The sequence below is a fragment of the Ylistrum balloti genome, unplaced genomic scaffold (assembly GCF_031769215.1).
Source record: "Ylistrum balloti isolate Yb309-2 unplaced genomic scaffold, AGI_CSIRO_Ybal_v1 Utg371124, whole genome shotgun sequence".
In the NCBI taxonomy this organism is placed as follows: domain Eukaryota; kingdom Metazoa; phylum Mollusca; class Bivalvia; order Pectinida; family Pectinidae; genus Ylistrum; species Ylistrum balloti.
Window position 1 is genome coordinate 358,291 of NW_026782617.1, and position 18,769 is coordinate 377,059.

General features: G+C 33.1%; 1 protein-coding gene across 11 annotated transcripts in view; it reads left to right on the forward strand.

Annotated features, from left to right (window-relative positions):
• The window catches only part of LOC132560847 (RNA-binding motif, single-stranded-interacting protein 3-like), a 164,811-nt gene that overhangs the window by 140,862 nt on the left and 5,180 nt on the right, over window positions 1-18,769 (forward strand). For all 11 annotated transcript variants that reach the window (XM_060225539.1, XM_060225542.1, XM_060225540.1 and 8 more), the window contains 6 exons: window positions 5,693-5,915; window positions 7,228-7,322; window positions 7,435-7,481; window positions 8,017-8,161; window positions 17,937-18,035; window positions 18,307-18,365. In XM_060225539.1, the coding sequence (XP_060081522.1) occupies window positions 5,693-5,915; window positions 7,228-7,322; window positions 7,435-7,481; window positions 8,017-8,161; window positions 17,937-18,035; window positions 18,307-18,365 (668 nt within the window). The remainder of the gene's footprint in view (window positions 1-5,692; window positions 5,916-7,227; window positions 7,323-7,434; window positions 7,482-8,016; window positions 8,162-17,936; window positions 18,036-18,306; window positions 18,366-18,769) is intronic.

The following is an 18,769-nucleotide window of genomic DNA, read 5'->3' on the forward strand; positions in this document are numbered from 1 at the left end:
CCATTGGTCATTTGTCCAGAATAATTGGTCATTGCACCCATTGGTCATTTGTCCAGAATTATTGGTCATTGCACCCATTGGTCATTTGTCCAGAGTTTTTGGTCGTTTGTCCAGAATTATTGGTCATTGCACCTATTGGTCATTTGTCCAGAATTATTGGTCATTACACCTATTGGTCATTTGTCCAGAATTATTGGTCATTGCACCCATCGGTCATTTGTCCAGAATTATTGGTCATTGCACCCATCGGTCATTTGTCCAGAATTATTGGTCATTGCACCCATCGGTCATTTGTCCAGAATTATTGGTCATTGCACCCATCGGTCATTTGTCCAGAATTATTGGTCATTGCACCCATCGGTCATTTGTCCAGAATTATTGGTCATTGCACCCATCGGTCATTTGTCCAGAATTATTGGTTATTGCACCTATTGGTCATTTGTCCAGAATTATTGGTCATTGCACCCATCGGTCATTTGTCCAGAATTATTGGTCATTGCACTCATCGGTCATTTGTCCAGAATTATTGGTCATTGCACCCATTGGTCATTTGTCCAGAATTATTGGTTATTGCACCTATTGGTCATTTGTCCAAAATTATTGGTCATTGCACCCATCGGTCATTTGTCCAGAATTATTGGTCTTTGCACCTATTGATACTCTCACTTGACTTGAGCTTCAATTTTTTTATCCTCCACGCTTGTCAAAACATGAGAATCAAACTCATTACAAAGTTATTAAATAATTTAACTCTCTTTCTCAATAGCAGTAAATTTGTGTTAATTACTGCCCTGTAAAATTTTCACTGTTACACAGAAACGACAAATATACAGTCATAACTGAATGCGGTTTGTAAATATACGGGCACACCTTTATAGATAGGATTCAGGTTTCAGGTCAAAAACCGTTGTACGATTCACGCTTTTCTCATTTCGTTTTGTCATTAAGACCTGTAGAGTATATCGTAATTAGGTTGTAATGTTCTTTACTGTCATCTTTCCCGCTGTTTCTCGACATCATCAGTTTTCCTGTCAGACCAGTAGAGATATAGTTGTTAGGGACCTCCAGCACATACATCTACCTGACTGCTAGGTTTCTTGTATAATCTATCAAACACAGCACAGCACATTAATTACACGAATATTAGGACACATATTTGTCTCGTGTTTTCTGACCACCATCTCGCTCCATCGGGAAAACCTGACTTAAATTACAAGAAAAAATACACCCAACATGATAAGAGGTGTCTGGTTTATTATGGGCATTGCCATGAAGTGTTGCCCTTGTTTTCAAAAGTAAATCTTGATTGTATCTTCAGACTTTTAGTACAGTTACTTTTGGAAAAGAGATACAATTTCATTTCTATTTCCTGTCTGCCTTTAAAAGGGTCAATGACTATCTGTGTGCTGGTTGCCAAGGAGACCTGTCTTTAAACAACACAGTCAAGTGAACATTGATAAGATATACATTTTTTTTTAGATGTTCGGTTTTGATGAAATATACTACTTGTGCAGTGGTCTGGGATGTGTCGCCTCTGAGTGAAGAGGGCAGACAGAGAAATATTTAGACACTTTTATAATTGTGTTATGTGACTTTCAGCATAGATATGCTGGTCACTGTCTAGGTCAGCTGGGGGTGAAATACTATACTGTTGTTATGGTTACCATAAGTATTGGTTTGATTAACCAGTAGGTTTACAATATCATTTGGCATGGAAAATTTCATTGTCCAACAACTCTCAACCTTTCAAAATCATGGTCCTGTGACTTATCCAATCACCATCAACATATCATTCCTTCTTGTACAAAATATACTTACTTATCTACATAGCAAAATCATTCATTTTATGGGAGTTTTAGCTTTAGTGATTTCATGGATATTTGTTATCCATGATATGAAATGTCAACTTAATTTCCATGGAAAACAACAACATTTTGAAATATATGATATTACTGTACTCCAATACCTCCCAGGTTCATTCTTCCCCACCCCCCCCCCCCCCTCCCCTCTGCTCACCTCTTACACCCCACCCCACCCACCCCTACTTTCAACCCCCACCCTCCATCCCCCAAAATAATTACAATCAGACCACTGGGAGAAGTCTGTTGTGGTTGATGACCTGTACAAGTCGATGGATCAGCCTTGTGTGCCCTACACACCTGAAATCACTCAGTGCTACGTGTGATGATGAATCTGTTTCTAGGGATCAGTTCATAAGTAGATCAAAACATGACAAATCTTCTGTACAAGGACTATCCCATCAACATCTGTCCGTGATAAATATCATTGGCGTCATCCTATAGTGTCATTGGGAAAAAAATCAAGAGGATTTTGTTCTTGGAAGGATAGCAGATGCCTTTTTATTGCTGCAGTTTAGAACAAGTTCTGCGTTTGAAATGAAATTAGGGTTGTTTTTTTGGTTAAAGCAGTGCATGCAATTTCTTTTGGAAGTTGCGTATAAAAAAAATCAGCTTTTGAAGCATATTTAGGAAGGAAAAAGCATTCCCTAGAGGCCAATATGTTGATGTTTTATAAATGACTTGCTATGTACATCAGTAGAACCTTATCAACAGGTCAATCACTAAACCCTCAACTTTATTGAAATATTCATGAAGTAAAAATTGAAATTCTTCGACTATGCAAATCTATGATAAATACAATTTAAATCATCCTATTTGTATTCCTAGGAGTAAATTGTTATCCCTTTACACTTAAACTAGATCAGACATGTCCAGAGACGTTTTTTCATGATTTTACATATTGCCACCATCTTCAAATGATGTGAACATTTTACTTACGTGACTGTTTGTTAGAACGAAATATAAATGGTCTCCCTGGCACAAGTAACAACATCACATGCATACAACATGCAAACAGAGACTCTAATTCTGCCAATAACTGCCAAGGTTCAGTGGAATACATGCATGGACCACTTATTTCTCCCATCAGGCCATCTGAGTGACTTCTGACTGACATATCCCTACTGTAGGACTCTGAGTTACTGTCCTAATCACACTAACATCACAGGCTGTCTACCCCAGCACCAACATTTTGAAATGTGGTGCATTTTACTGGTCTGGTTCACGATTTAGAGACTTTCAAGGTAAAGTATCTCCAATTTCACTGATGTGCAGTGATAAAAATGGAGCTTTCTTTTGATATAGATATTTGAAGCTGAGAATTTTTCCCTTCCCATTTAATTCACTGTATGGTTTTGACTGTTTATTTTTTCCTTTTAGTTTAAGCAAGATGTTCCTTTGGGATTCTGATAACAGCACTTTTCAAATGAATAAGTCGACAAATTTCTTCACAAAATTACATTCTTGCCAAATTCCTAACAAGTAATCTACATGTGAATTGGATTGGTTCTTCCTTAAACCAATATTTGACCGCTTAAACACAGATTACTGTATTTATCCAGCAGCTAGCCCATGCCTGGTAATAAGCCCACCCATGTACATAGTACAACAGAATGCTCTCTTGTATTTTGAAACTTGGGGTACAGTGTAACCTGAACTATGTAGGACAAGTTATGAATTTCACCAACTTTGGGTGTATTATACCCTCTTTAAGGTATGATGGTAAACTGTAGTAAAACCCACCCCTGACTTGAATAAGAATAAATAATATATGCCCCATGTCCCCTTCCCATCAATCCCCCACTAATCCTACAACCCACAAACCCAACCCCTGGGCTTATTTCAGGATATATACAGAATATATACATTGACAGACTCACTATGCCAAGTCTCTCTCAGATTTTACCTGTATCAAGAGACCACTTTATAAACATTCATTACAGTTTTTATCATGTCAATAACTGAACCTGTAAGAAGAGACCACTTTATAAACATACATTACAGTTTTTATCATGTCAATAAATTAACCTGTAAGAAGAGACCACTTTATAAACATACTTTACAGTTTTTATCATGTCAATAAATTAACCTGTAAGAGGAGACCACTTAGTTGACTTTAAGATAGAGGTCTCTTAACCCAGGATCAACAGAATAAATACTTGGAAATCTTTCTATATTTAGTCTGTGCAGACTGCATATTTCAAATTTGATTTTCAGTGTTATATACTTTACATGACCCTTTAAATGACAAGAGGCTGACATAAAGTTTCACCTTGTGGTCTTCAGCAATGGTTTTCCATGCTCAATATATTGTTTTTTAACCAGTGTATTTTGCTCATCAAAATATAATTGCACTCAAAATCGGATTTTTTGTCATCTTGTGTCATTGTGTGAAGTTTTATTTTATTTAAATGTCATGTCCTGAAAGAATCTTAACAGGATATACATAAAAAAAATTTATGTTTAAAAAAAATCTACCTTTAACATTCCTTAAGAGACATTTTTGGTTATTTTCCTCATACGAGAATTTGCATAACAAAAAATCTTATGTAGATTTAGAAATGATGGTAGGATATCTTGCAGTTTTATTCCCCCTCTTTTGTCCTTACCTCTGTATACTAGCTCAAGCTCGAGACTGTCTGTGACTTCTATCAGGGAGATTTCCCATTCCAAGCCTTTTCATTAAATCTTTATGGCTAGAAGGCTTTGGCTGATAAGCCTCTTTTTCACTTTTATGATTTTGAAGATATGTATTCATGTGTGTAGAGAACATTTCATTGGTACAATATGGAGCGTAGGATTTTATAGGTGTTTCGTAGAAGTAAAGTGTGAGGTTTATATCCAAAAAGCATATAAAAGTGACTCCCATGATGCAAGTGTTGTAACAGCGAGGAGTAGATCAAAGGTGTTTAGCGATTTTGTTGAAAAGTGATTAAATTTTACAGTGTTAAATGCTCTTCACATAGTGACGTCTTGGAAAACTTAAAATAGCTGTCGAGATCAAGCTGATTTAAACTCACCATCAGAACGAGATTGTTATGTCGAGAAATGAGAAAATTTAATCGAAAGTCAGCGGTGACATGAGAAGTTAATATTTCACAGTATGTTGTTTAAAAGATTGCACCAATTTGACATTTCTAATTAATTAAATTGAGATTTTTTAACTCTCAGGAATATTTTTTTGAAACTCTGAACTAGCCTTTCACCTTCTAAACAATTATGAAATGGGGAAAAAAAAGACAGCATTTTTAATCAGCAGTAATTGGTGTACTGAAGTCCTGAAATGGCCACATACATATCTGACCTAATGAAATGAACTCATATCAGCTGTGAATGATATTTAATGACTGTAGTCTATGGTTGTCAACAAAAACCTCATAACACTTCAAAAAAAAAATTAAAATCTGTAGAGGTAAAAAGATTATTATGTTCCAGTCTCACAAAATTGTTTTGTAAACTTGAATATCTGTGCTTAAAATTTTCCATGTGAGGCAATACAGAATTCTGGTACTATTCAGAAAGAATTAATACTTTCCAATGAGTAGTGTTATGTAAAAGAACTTCTTTAAGCTAAGGAAAATTCAAATGTCTTTAACATTTATTCCAAAAATACTGATAAATATTTGTCATTTTTAATTCTGTTCACATTTAACAAGAACAATTTTTTTGCATTGGAATAAAATATTTTTGAGACTCGGTAGAATGAACTGTTTATCAAATAGTAGAAAACACAGTAAAATGTAGCCCGATTTTAAGAAGACACAAACATGTTTATTATCTATTGAGTATATGAGAATTATAAACTTACCATTTATTTTTTTGTGTCATTACAGCAACAGGAACAAGATCCCACCAATCTGTATATCTCCAACCTTCCACTGTGTTACACGGAGACAAACTTAGAAAACATGTTCAAGGATTTCGGAACTGTCATCTCCACACGAATCCTGCGCAAAACTGGAGACAACACAAGCCGAGGTGTTGGTTTTACACGCATGGAGAACAAGGAAAAATGTCAACAAATTATTGACCATTTTAACGGAAAAGTTCTGCCAGGTATAAAACATATTCTAGTTTATGCCTTAGATTACGTATAGTACATGTCATAATTGTAAATATGTATTCATACTAATTGTACATTCATTATACCGCATGTATGGTATAATGCAATGTAAAATATTACCAAAAATTGAAAACACAATAAAAATTGGATTTTGCCCAAAAAAGGATATGAAAGTATTCCATTTAGCTTTTACTGACCCATCTTTTCCCATCTACCAAAAAGAGTTTTTAAAATTACATTTTTGGGGGTTTCTTAAAAAAATCCCAAAATGTAATAGAGTTCGTCTCAAGTTGCCTTGTGATACTTTTATCTCCAGGAAAGTATGTATTATAATTGGGTTTGACTCCAACAGTGCCATCCAAGCTTACAATCCCATTATTTTAAAGTACATAGGTAGACTTGCCTTGTTTTAATTTCTCATTGCTGGATTTCACAAGACATTTGCACAAAAAATTCCAAGCTAGATACTCGGTGCTTGAGGCTTGAGACTCGTGCTGGCCGTACTTTTGAAGTAATCAAATCGTACAGGTGACTCCGATCATCATGGCAGTAATACAGCCATACATATTTAATCCAGCAATCAGAGACAGTATAGGACAAAACAATTAGAAACAGTTGTAGCGATGGCAGGACATTGTTTGTGCCTACATATCTTGTTAGAATGTACTTCCATCAACCCTCTGTTTTTCTGAGGTTTCCCTGCGTGATGAACTCCTACAATATCTGTAGAATATTGTTTAATACAATGCTATGAAACTACACACAATCTTCATTTGTATGGCATGAATGTTTAATTAGTCTTTACTCAGAAAAGGTTTGAAGTTCTTGACTTCTGAATATTGGACACATTGCACTTGATTGTTACTGGATTTTAAGATAGCTTTCCTTTACAACCAATCAACAGATTCTCACTTATATGAGAACCATTTTTGTTTGTTTGTTTTTGTTTTTTTGGGGTTTTTTTTTATCTGTTTAGTGTACAGTGTGTGAATTTCGTCATTTGTAACTTTAATAAAGAAAAAATCTTGTAAAGTACATAATATTAAACCATGTTGAACTTCCTGGTAATTTTGAAGTTTAAATACATAATATGAAACTGAAGCAACATTTGTAGATATTTGCTTCTAAAAATGAAGATTTCCATTTAGTATGAATTGATACAATGAAAGTGAAAGTAAATTGGACAATTATTTTCAAGTGGAAAATAGAATGAATATATATATTTTTTTTTACTACAGTTTTTTATGTTTGCATGCTATGTAATGTAAATGGAAAGTGAAAGTAAAAATGGTTATTTCTTTTCAGGCTGTACATTACCTCTCCTTGTGAAGTTTGCTGATGGTGGTAATAAAAAGAAAAATACACAGATCCAACAGAAAATCTGGCCAGAAAGGGAAGGGGTATGTCTTCTCCTTAATCATAAAATTATGCAAGTTACCAGATTGGTATGAATGTTTGAACTTTATGTATCAAGGGAGACAACTCTTACAATGAATTTTACTTTCATTTCAGTTATTCCCACTGGCATCGTATGACCAAGCAGCTTTTGCTCAAAATGGGTAAGTAAAGGATCTATATCAGTGTTTTACACAAAACAATTTGTACTGCTACAATCTTGAAATGTTTGAAAGACTTTAATGATTTTTTTAGCAGAGCTGTTTTTGTTTACCTGTTTGACCAGTTGGATTGGGTTTGTTTGTTTATTAGATAAGAGCAGACCTACTGACCTTATTTTGTTTTGTGATGAGTTTCAGCTAAGCAATTTTGGAGCCTGTATTGATATTTTCAAGTCCATCCCAAATTTTGCCTGAAATATTACATTTAAAATGCCAAAGAACCAGTTTGTTCACATCAATGCTAATATCACTTGGACATGATATTATGATAATTTTTTTTGCAATTCTGAACTGATCATTTTACATCAACAGGCTTACTAGATAAATTATCATGATAAAAAGTAGTACTTTTTCTTTTATAGTAAAACAGACACCCATGTTAGGAAAACTTTAAGAATGTATTCATGTCCTATATATTAAATCTGCTTTGATTTTTATCACAATTAGATTTTTACCTTTACATAACACTTGTTTTCAGAGTGGCCCAGGCCTTGATGGCAGCCCCACAAGGGATCCTTCCCCGCTACGCAATGTCAACACCTCAGACTACCTATCAAGTGCAGTCGTCCCCTGCCTGGGGCATGCCTCCCGGTGGATATATTATGCAGCCTCATATGCCAGCAGTAAGCCCACTTTCCTATTATGCGGGCCAGTCCGGTATCGTAGACCCCAACCCCTAAACATGGGCAAATTATTATTACAAACGAAGGTCTTTTAAAATGACATTGAAATTTTTTTAATTCAGAAACTTTTTTTCACAAATTGTCTTCAATTTTCAGCTTTAGAAAATTTTACATTGTTTGGTTTATTCCATTTCTAAATTTTTTTCAGTTTCTTTGAAATAATATTTTCAGTTATAATTACAAACTGATGTTCTTCCTCTAATTTGCGTTTTGCTGAAATCAGTTTATCCTGTAATACCTATTTCACTGCTGCATGTTGAAAGGAAACAAAGGGAAACAACTCCAAGCGACACTAACATCAAGCCGTGTGGCAGTGAGAGTGTGTTAATTAAGGACCACGTTGTCGTGGGAACACAGACGATTGTGTGCACATGTATGTGGTGATTAGAAAATTGACATTTTTTTGTTACACTTTCCAAAAGTGCACTTCACACATGTTAACCAATGGTAATCGGTTCCAGTTTTTTTTTTTTAATAATTTGTGTTCCTTCAACTAAAATCACACAAGTTGAAACAGGCATCACTTCATAATTGACACCATAATTTTTAAAAAGTGTCCAAATTTTTCATTTCTCTTTGTTTATCTATTGTGTGTCAATTTTAATTTATTTTTTTTTTTTTTTCTTTTAAAATTTTTGTGCATATACTATATATGAAATCCTGATCAAAATTTGACAAATTATAACAAAGTGCTATTGGTGCAGGGGTGGTGCTGTGCCCAGTAGACATGGTTGCTAAAAGGGGCACACCAGATGGTGTAACAGTGTTAACTACACCAATCTCTTGTAGATAAATTCATCTTTTTTCCTTCCTTTCATTATTTTTATGTCCTGTACATATTTTTTTTCTGATTAAGGTGAATCATTGTATTTTTTGATGCTATGCTTTTATTTGTACAAGAGATAGGTAAAAGCGTTGCCATAGTAACCATGGACATGTCTGCCTTTTCAAGAGCTCTGGTAATCTGTGTATTTCCCATACAGCAACCTTTAACCTATCTACCCTCACGTAGAAAACTGTTTTGGAAGACAAAATCTATGGCCAATAAGTTTGACATGTATATGTCATAATACAACAAAATGTGGACACTTTCTTGACTAATTTTGTTTGCCGTGTTTGACCTTGATGGAACTCATGACCTTGGGATTCTGCATTGGGTGTATATACACTAACAGAATTATTTGCTACGAGGCGACGCTGATGTTTCCACTTCCTGTCACTAACTCACGGATGGATTTTTTTGCCCTCGGTTTGGACACATGCTAACAACAAGGTTGAGCGGAAATTAAACAGGACCTCTACTCTGCCTTTCTGGATTGGATTTGCAAATTCTCATTTCAGATGCTTCCCCAAACCATGAATTCTGGACCACCTGGAGTTGACCCACAAGGGGTGGTCCCTAACCTCTCCGCTCAGATGGGACAGATGCAGATTACGCAGGGCTCGGTAGGCCATGGTCCACTATAGCACGCTAACACCAACCAATCACCTCAAGCTTAGTAGTGTTGTTGTCATGTGATAGTCACATGCTCTAATTGTTGATAATGGCTGCCTTACTGCTAGGCTGTGAGTTGTGCGGTTTGATAGAGAATGGTCAACATTTTCACATCTAGTTTTGTTTAAAATGAAGCTTGATAGACTATTGTTAACTGCAATGTTTTTTTTAATTATCATTTTTTTTTTATCATAGATCCATTTTTTTAGTTCTAGATATTTCACTGCTGTGTTTTACCATGGTGTCAATCAGCTTTATAGTTTACATTTGTTGCTATAGCAACTATTATTTATGCAACTGTTGCTACAGATTTTTTTTTACAGATATCCCATTCGCATATTTGTTTTAATTATCACAAAAGATTTTAAAATGTCTATATTTCAAACAATTCAATAAAGTAGAGAGTTTGTTTACTTGAATGGCTCTGATCCTATAAGGCTGGTTTGTCACTGTGTCACTCCACTCATTCAAAGAGTTCAGGAGATCCATGTCCCGCATGTTTATCAGAGTCAGTGGTGTGTTTGAGTTTTATGTGATGTAAGAACAATGGAGCACTTATTCATTATCTTCCCAAATCTTGATATAGTTATACAAACAAGATAAATACATACATACTATAGGGCTGACAGATACTGTTCGAATGAGCCTCAGGATTACAGAAATATTGTAGTGTTGTCATGAATTTACACACTGAATGGTTCGTACAATATGACTGTACTTTCTATCTAGAAAGTGAAAGAAGAGGATTGTGCTTTTTAGATGGAAAACAAAATTAGAAGATTGCACTTTCTATATAGAAAGTGAAAGTAGGGGATTTTGAATTTTGATTAGAATTGTGTTCCTAATGTTCGACATGCATATAGGCAGTTAGGCAATGAAAAGAAAGAAGAGATTGCTTTACGTTATGCAAGACATGTTTATATTTAGAAACTTCATTGGTGTCAGGAACTTGAGATTTTAAGTACTGAAGTTTCAGAGAAATTTGAATGGAAAAGGGTTGGTGTTAGAATTAGTTGGAGGTACACCAGTGTGACAAGTAAATTGTAAATAGTGTATATAGTTTATCACCTAACATTCATTTAGAAATTAGTTTTACACAACAGCTCTGTTTACATGTTATTTTCATATATTCATCCTATTTTACCATATTTCTGAAACCTTAATAGGTCAATCCCTTATATAAAATCCTCGTCTCTTTTCAACTTCACACCAGCCAACTTGTAGTTCATGACTTAGATATTCAGTAACGAAAAGAAAACTCCTTTTGGTATTTGTTCAGTATCCAATACACCAAACACAAAATTTTCATTCATAACGTATATGCATTATATTCTAAAATCCACATTTCTAACAGAGTTAAAATTTTCGATATAGAAAATATGTAAACTAAACTTTCAGTATTCCGTGTGTCATACTATATAGCTATACTTTTGCAGTATAATTTTTAGGTATAATTTTTGCAGTATAAATTTTAGGTATAATTTTTGCAGTATAATTTTTAGGTTTAATTTTGCAGTATAATTTTTTAAAAACACCTTCTCTAGTCAGTGTTTGATAGTTCAGCAGTAAATTAACATTATCTAGATGAAACATAACAACATAACGTCGTTTGGAAATAAGCACATTTTATCCAAAATATATATATTCTTGGTTTAAACATATTTAGCAATAAGTAAATCTGTTTGGAAATTAACATATTGGCATTAACCTGTATCCTTTAGAAATGTGTGTACATTCTTTATATGTATTTTGTAGGATATGTTAATCTGAAGTTTTAAAATCTACAAAACACACTCTCAGGGCGTAATTACATTCATGAAATTTTTGCAATAATAGAATATTGACTAGACAGCAAATCCTATTATTATTACACCAAAACTATATACCATGTGTAAATTGTAAAGAAACTATTATATATACCCTGTATAAAGAATAAGAAATCTTGGGATGAGCTGGGATATAGCCTGAATATACTCCGTTGACTCTCTTAAAACTTTAACTGCTCAACTATCCAAATTTAAAAAAAAAAAATGTTCATTTTTTAAAACATTAAAATGAGTATAGCTATAAAAATCATAGAATCATATACGCAGTGCTAAAATATAGAGATGTTTATTTGTTTACTATTTCTCAAGCTGCCAAATTGTTCTGGGGTAACCTAGTATATATACAAGTAGGTCTATAACCATATAACCCGCCCCCAAATATATCAAAATCAGAACATGGTATTCAACACTCGTTAATGTAGCAATGAGATAATAAATATACACATAGACAGGTTTAGCTTAGAGCAGACATAAAATATTTCTATCCCAAATATTGATAAAATTCTTCAGAGAATTGTTTGGAATGTTGGAAAGTTATGCTGAATGTTTCTTCTTTTTCTTTTGTTAAAAGTTATAGGCAATTTATATGGCTGTTATTAAGCATTGTTGCTTGGAGGGACACATTGTAAGATTTTACAAAACATACCTGGTATAATTATTCTTGTAGTAGTTTGTTTCATAACTTAGTATCCATGGTAACCAGTTTGTTCACTTTTTTCGTGTTTTGTCTTGGCCAGTCAAAAGGTTTGACTGAAGTACTCCAAACATCAATGTGATCCTGACTGAAGTACTCCCAAACATCACGGTGATCCTGATGTGCACCACTACCTCAGTATCAGATCTGTGTTATGATGAAGTGTACCATCCGTTTCAATTTCTTACATGTGTTTTTGTTTGTTTTATATTTTTTTTTTTTCCTTTTTAAACTCAACTATCATAACCATTAATGCATATTATTTTATAAACAATTATTTAAATAATTAATAAACACCTTGAAATCAGAGGGGGAAATTCCAGTTTTATATATAAAATGTTTCCAGATATGTATATATGAACCTTGTAGTTTTTACAGTTATTTTTGGTACAATATACCATTATCATTGGATGTGAAGTAGATCATCAATGAAGCATTTCAACTGGTGCTAAAAACATTATTGAGTAGATCTTGGCCCATTGTTCAAAGCCTGGTACCATGTAACTTGTTCAAAATGAATTTTTTCCAAACTCTATTATCTTCAGTGTTTCTTTCTAAAACGGACCATGTTGAATCCACAAGCGGTCAGCTTTAATTGAATATATGACCAGATGAAATTTGAAGAAAACTATCGCAGTGTAAAGTTGCGCAGCTTTGAACCTGTGGGTCTGTGTATAAAGAGAATGTATTTTATAGAATATAATCCATACACTGTCAGGTAGATTTTTTATACAAAATGTTTTAAAGTGAACTACGACATATATATATAGAAGCGAGTCCTTTAAAAAAAAGATACCACATACATAGCAATTTTTGTACTTTTTTATTGTTTGTTAAACTTTTTGATATTCTCCCTGTCTCTTGCCAATATTCAGTTTACCCATAGACAGGTTCTTATTGTTCAATTGAACTATTGACCCTTACATCTATGAATATTCATAACGGACATGTCTTACTTTGTATATATTCAGCAGTACAGGTGTGTTGTGACTGGCTAAGCTGAAAGGGTTTTGTTTTATTTCCAAGTACTCAATTTTTTTTTTTTTTTTTTTGTGAAGAAAGAAATCGGCAGGAATGCTGGAGTATAAATCTTGAATGGCAATATTAAGTATAAGTGGGTCCAAAAGATAATATATTAGTGTATAGTAATTATTATCTCTGTGTAGTAGCATATATCCGTTAAAATTTAAATTTGGAATACTGTAAGATGAAAAAAGCCAAATCGCAAAAAACATATTTTAGTATTTATTAAGATTAGTATTTATTGATAACTTCGCTGTCCATCTTGGCAGATTCTCCCGTCAGGCTAATTTACATATCTTGTTTTCTGTTTAAAAACATCTCCTAGCCTATGACATGCACATGTAACATATAAACAACACAAACATATAAACAGCGATAGGAGTAAGTATCCTTTTTAGATTCTCTTTATGATATAAGGTTAATTTACAAACCTTATCAATTCTCTGTTCGGTGCCTCTTGAAGTGATAACCAGTATTCTTCGACGTTTCTCAAGTGTTAGGCAATGTCTGCAGGTATAGAAAAAAAGGAACATTGTAAGTGACAAAATACATTGAGGCACACACCAAAGTGATACTCGTATATGGCGTTTTTGAATTTTTTTTTTTTTTTTTTTTTATTTTCCTTCATTATTGACATTTTTAACATGATCAGCAATAATTTTTTATTGAAAATTTCTATCTTTACTATTCTACAACAAAAACCTATGTATGTATATAGTGTGGTGTTGTCATGTGACGGTGGTGTCGAAGGATGCTTTTCCGTTTTAAATGTAACTTGTAATCGTCGTAGATTTTTTTTATTGTTAGACACGTCTTATAGGTGTAAGGAAACATTATGTTAGAAAATGGAGCTTTAAAATTTAAATTTAAAGATTTTCAAGATTTTGTTCAATTACAGAAAGTCACACTGGGATTATATAGAATCATTTTGAGTTTAAATATTTCTGCAGTATGATACTTGAAGAAAACACTGGTTACCTGTAGTATTTACTATTCATCGGTAAATCTAAGTGATGTTTTACAATAACAATTTGTAGAAAATTGGGTAAAATCTTATTTAGAAGAAACTTCAAAATATTGCATATAACTTTATTGTGACTTTTTTGATGGAATCATTTTGATCTTTTATAAAAAGAAAGTTTTGGTGGTGGGCACTTCTAATGATTTTGTACATACCGGTATACACACATTATGACACAGTCTGTAGCCATCACAACGGCTGCTGTTAAGTCTGTGACTCGCCTTGTAGCCTCATCCTCATCCACATGTGAAATATGCTTTATTTTTTAGATAGAAATGATAACATTTTCACCATTTTTCAAAGAAATTTTGTTTTATTTTTACACAACTGCATCGAGATTACATATTGCAGTCTTGATATTGAGTATTTGTTTCTTTACAGTTTTTTTAACTGTAACCTATGTGCTGTTGATAAGTTGTTGGCAAATGACGTTTTAGTATGAATGGAATCACGGGAATAAAAGTCATTTGTTCTAGAAAGATTTCTTTTGTTTTTTATGAGATCAGGAAACTTGACTGACAGACACCTGACAGAGAAAGGGCTTCTTATTCTTCGTAACTGATGATAAAATGGAAATAACATATGTAGATTAAACAGAAAAAGTGATATGCTATTTCATTCAAACTGATATCTGATTTGAATCGGGTTTCTGAAAAAGCCTTCTTTGTGGAAAAATCCCATTACCCTCTCCACCCTCTTTCTGGGCAGTGTATTTTTGCTTGTGGTTAGTTTAAGAGGCAGATATGTTTCTAATTTCTGTACAAAATTTAAGTCACCTTCAATCAGAATATTGACCTTCAATGTAATGTTTGACCTTTGACATCACTTATATCATTTACATTAGTCAAGAAATTTTCAATTAGCTGACATGTTAACCTACTGACAGAAGTTAGACAGTGGAAAGATGAAAAATCAAATTCAAGTTCTGCATGTGGAAGAATATAGGAAAGTCATGAGTCTACAGAGGACATCTGAAGGTCATCAGAAGATAAAAAAAATATCAAGAACTCAACTGAAAATCATGGAATATCGAAGTATCAGGCATGCGTAATATCACCAACAAGACCAGAATGAACCACATTCCAACGTAACCTTGACTTTGAAGATCACATTGGAAGGAAATATGGATCTCCATGGTAACAACTTGGTGGTTTTTGGTTTTATTTCCATAATCAGCTTTGTGACTAGTATCCGAGTGTATATTTAATCTACTCCATTAGAGGGCTCCACTGTGCATGGTATTCTTATTGCTTTCATCTGTATCGCCAAAAAGCTTTATTTCCAGGTTTTTACAAATTTGTACTCCAACTTCACCATGTATATACTGGTTGATGCTCTTCATATTACAAGCTTATTTCTGAATTGGATGTGCATTTTTTCATCTTAATACACATGTATTCAGTGTTCATATATTTGATGAAAAAAAACTAACCTTTTTGCTTACAAGAAACAATTACTTAAAGCGTTTGTTTCTATGTTTTGAAATATTATAGATTTTCTCATCTGTTAAATTTAATTGAAAGTTGATAAGACAAGCTCCAATTAAAAAAAAGGAAATATCTTTTATTTCCGGGCAGAAATCAGCTAAGTAATTGGAGAAAAAATATATGTACAATATGTATACATGTATATATGCATACAAGAATTTCAATCCACTTTTTGTGTATAAGATATATATATATATATACCTGTATATTCAATAGGCGTTTTATTCCACATGATTAACATCACTGTATATACATATATATATATAAATTTGTTATATGACTTTTGAAACATTCAAGTTTAAAAAGAAATACCGTATGCATGAAAGCCATGTTGTTTTGATGTACACAATTTTGTCATGGCGTCTGATGTTACGAACATGACTAATGAAATCAATGGTATTTTTAAATAATTTTTTTTTTTTTTGAAAGTTTGAAGGTCATATAATAAAATATTTACTGGCTTTCTGTGGTGAATATGAAATAATATATATATATAGACCAACCACAATTTTACTAAACTAAATTACAAGACCATATTCACCACAAAGAAAGTCCTTGTTTGTTATACATTAACATATATATATTTATATACATCTGAAATCTATTTGTTTACTGCTTTAGCACCACATATATACATATATACTGTGTATTTAGTTTGTGAGTGTCTTTACTAATGATTAGAAGTATATATATTCAGGCACTATATGTAGCGAGTTTTTGTTCATACCCAGGTGCCTTACAAATATTGTATACTGGAAGACACCCTATAAAAACACATACCTTGACTCAAGCTTGTACCATTTTCAAGTAAAGGAAGCTATTCAGCACAAAACCTTTTTTTATTATATTCCTAAAATTAAAATTTAAAATGTATTCAACAAAAATGGTACATGTGTTATTTTAAGGTATATGTTAAATCATTTTATAACCATTTTTCTTCCTGTGTGAGATAATTTGTTTTTCAAAAATATATATTTTATACCTTTCCATTCCCTCAGGTTGTCTTGGACCATTCCATCCATTGTTAAGGAATGGTCCATGTCAGTCTGTGGGGTTGATAGTCTGCATGAGAAGTTTGAGGTGATTGGCTGAGGAGAAACAAAATTTTACATGTATGAAAAATTATATGACACTTATTTACTCAGAATGATGAATGGTTCATGCATTGACCTTTGTATACTTTTGAAATGCTGTATATTTCTGTAATATATCTGTAAGCTCAAATCTGTTACCAAGACAACATTTCTTTATCATGTACATATGAGGTTTTTATTTAATTCATCTGAATATTAGATATGAAATTTGATTATAAAGTAATATATTATATACTAACAGGATTTGTCAGTTTTATATGATGTGTTGTAACCATGCTAACTATACTCCAAGGATATTACCAACAGAACCCTTATATTCCAGCAAATGGCTGTCGAATAGACCCTGACCTTTGACCTTGTAACCCTAGAACCTACTCCTAATTCTGTTATGTTCTGTTACTGAAATAGTCTCTGTCTAGATATGTAGTTTGGGGGTCAGAATCAAGGCATATGGGACAGTCTACGTCATTATGATATGTGATCTACCGTTCAGATATCTTAATTACAAAATTACAAAATATATATACACATTATGTATTCTGTTTGGATGCTGCCACAGTTATGAAAGTGAACACAATGTGAACATCGTTAAAATAAATACTCCTTTTTACATTAAAAATACAGCACCTAAGATATTCTGACCAAACTAGATCCATTTCTGACTTTAATGTATTCATATGTTATATGTTTCTATAAATAACTAAATGGGTGATCAGTCAAATTTCAACTATTTGAATATTTTCATTCCTATTTCTGAAGACTTTCATTTCATTGTTATGAATCATATATTGCATGATGTATCCAATATTTGTTTACAACCTATATATACACATATATATTATTCTGTTCCCCTTACAGTCTATGCTTAATCACTGCATATGTAGGACTTCATCATATATATGGTTATTTATCAATAATTCATGCTTGATTGAATCCCGATGATAATATATAGGTATCATATGACCTGATAAATAACTGTCTGATCAAAATAAATAGCTATAGTTTTTTGGATCTATCAATGGTGACAATGATGTGATCAGAATTCCAGGATGATGATGTTGATTTCTCTTGACAGTTTGTGGCGGGTCATCCAGCAGCCTCTGCAGCGGCGTTCAATCAGATGTATGCTCAGCCCCCAGGGACGACTGCCATGTTACAAGCCCTGCCTTTAGAGGTAGGAATATCACACAATGTTAAAGAGAGACAAAAATTATTAATGAGAAAATAACTACCTTTCAATCTTTATATGGTGTGATCTGGTGTGATGATAGGTTTTCTTAACACTTTGTTAAATAACTTCTTCTCAAAAATGCTGATCAGATTTAAACCAAAATAAATTGTTCAGGAATGTCATTTTTGTAGCTCCATATTTTACATCACTACACAAAGATAAATATAGATATTAAATATCTCCACACTTAATATGATGCTGGTCCAATTTTCAGGACCATGATGCTTTGGACAATACCCCACACTTCCAGACCTACGCAGCCACACCTTCAAGGTAAGATCGGAGTTGTCTGCTCTTGGGTGATTTACAGTTTGGTTTATGTGCTGGTATTACAATCATACCTAGTCTTACAAAGGCTGTAGATTCAAATTTTCCCATTTACCACAAAAAGCTGAAGCAAAAGGATGCACTTTTCCTGTGACAATTGTTTTTCTTTATCAATTTTTATTTCCAAGTTACCTATATTTTTTTTATTTTTTATTCCATACTTGAAATAAGCAAAAATTAGCGTACCCCTCAGTAACAGAAATGCCATTTAAACCAGCTTGGAGGTTATTTATCTAGTCTAAAGATCAGTATTGGTAACATAGGCCATAGGGATTGTAACATTAGAAAAACAGAAAGCAGTGACCTGTGTTGAATATATGTAACTATGATAGTATAAACGATTTCTAACT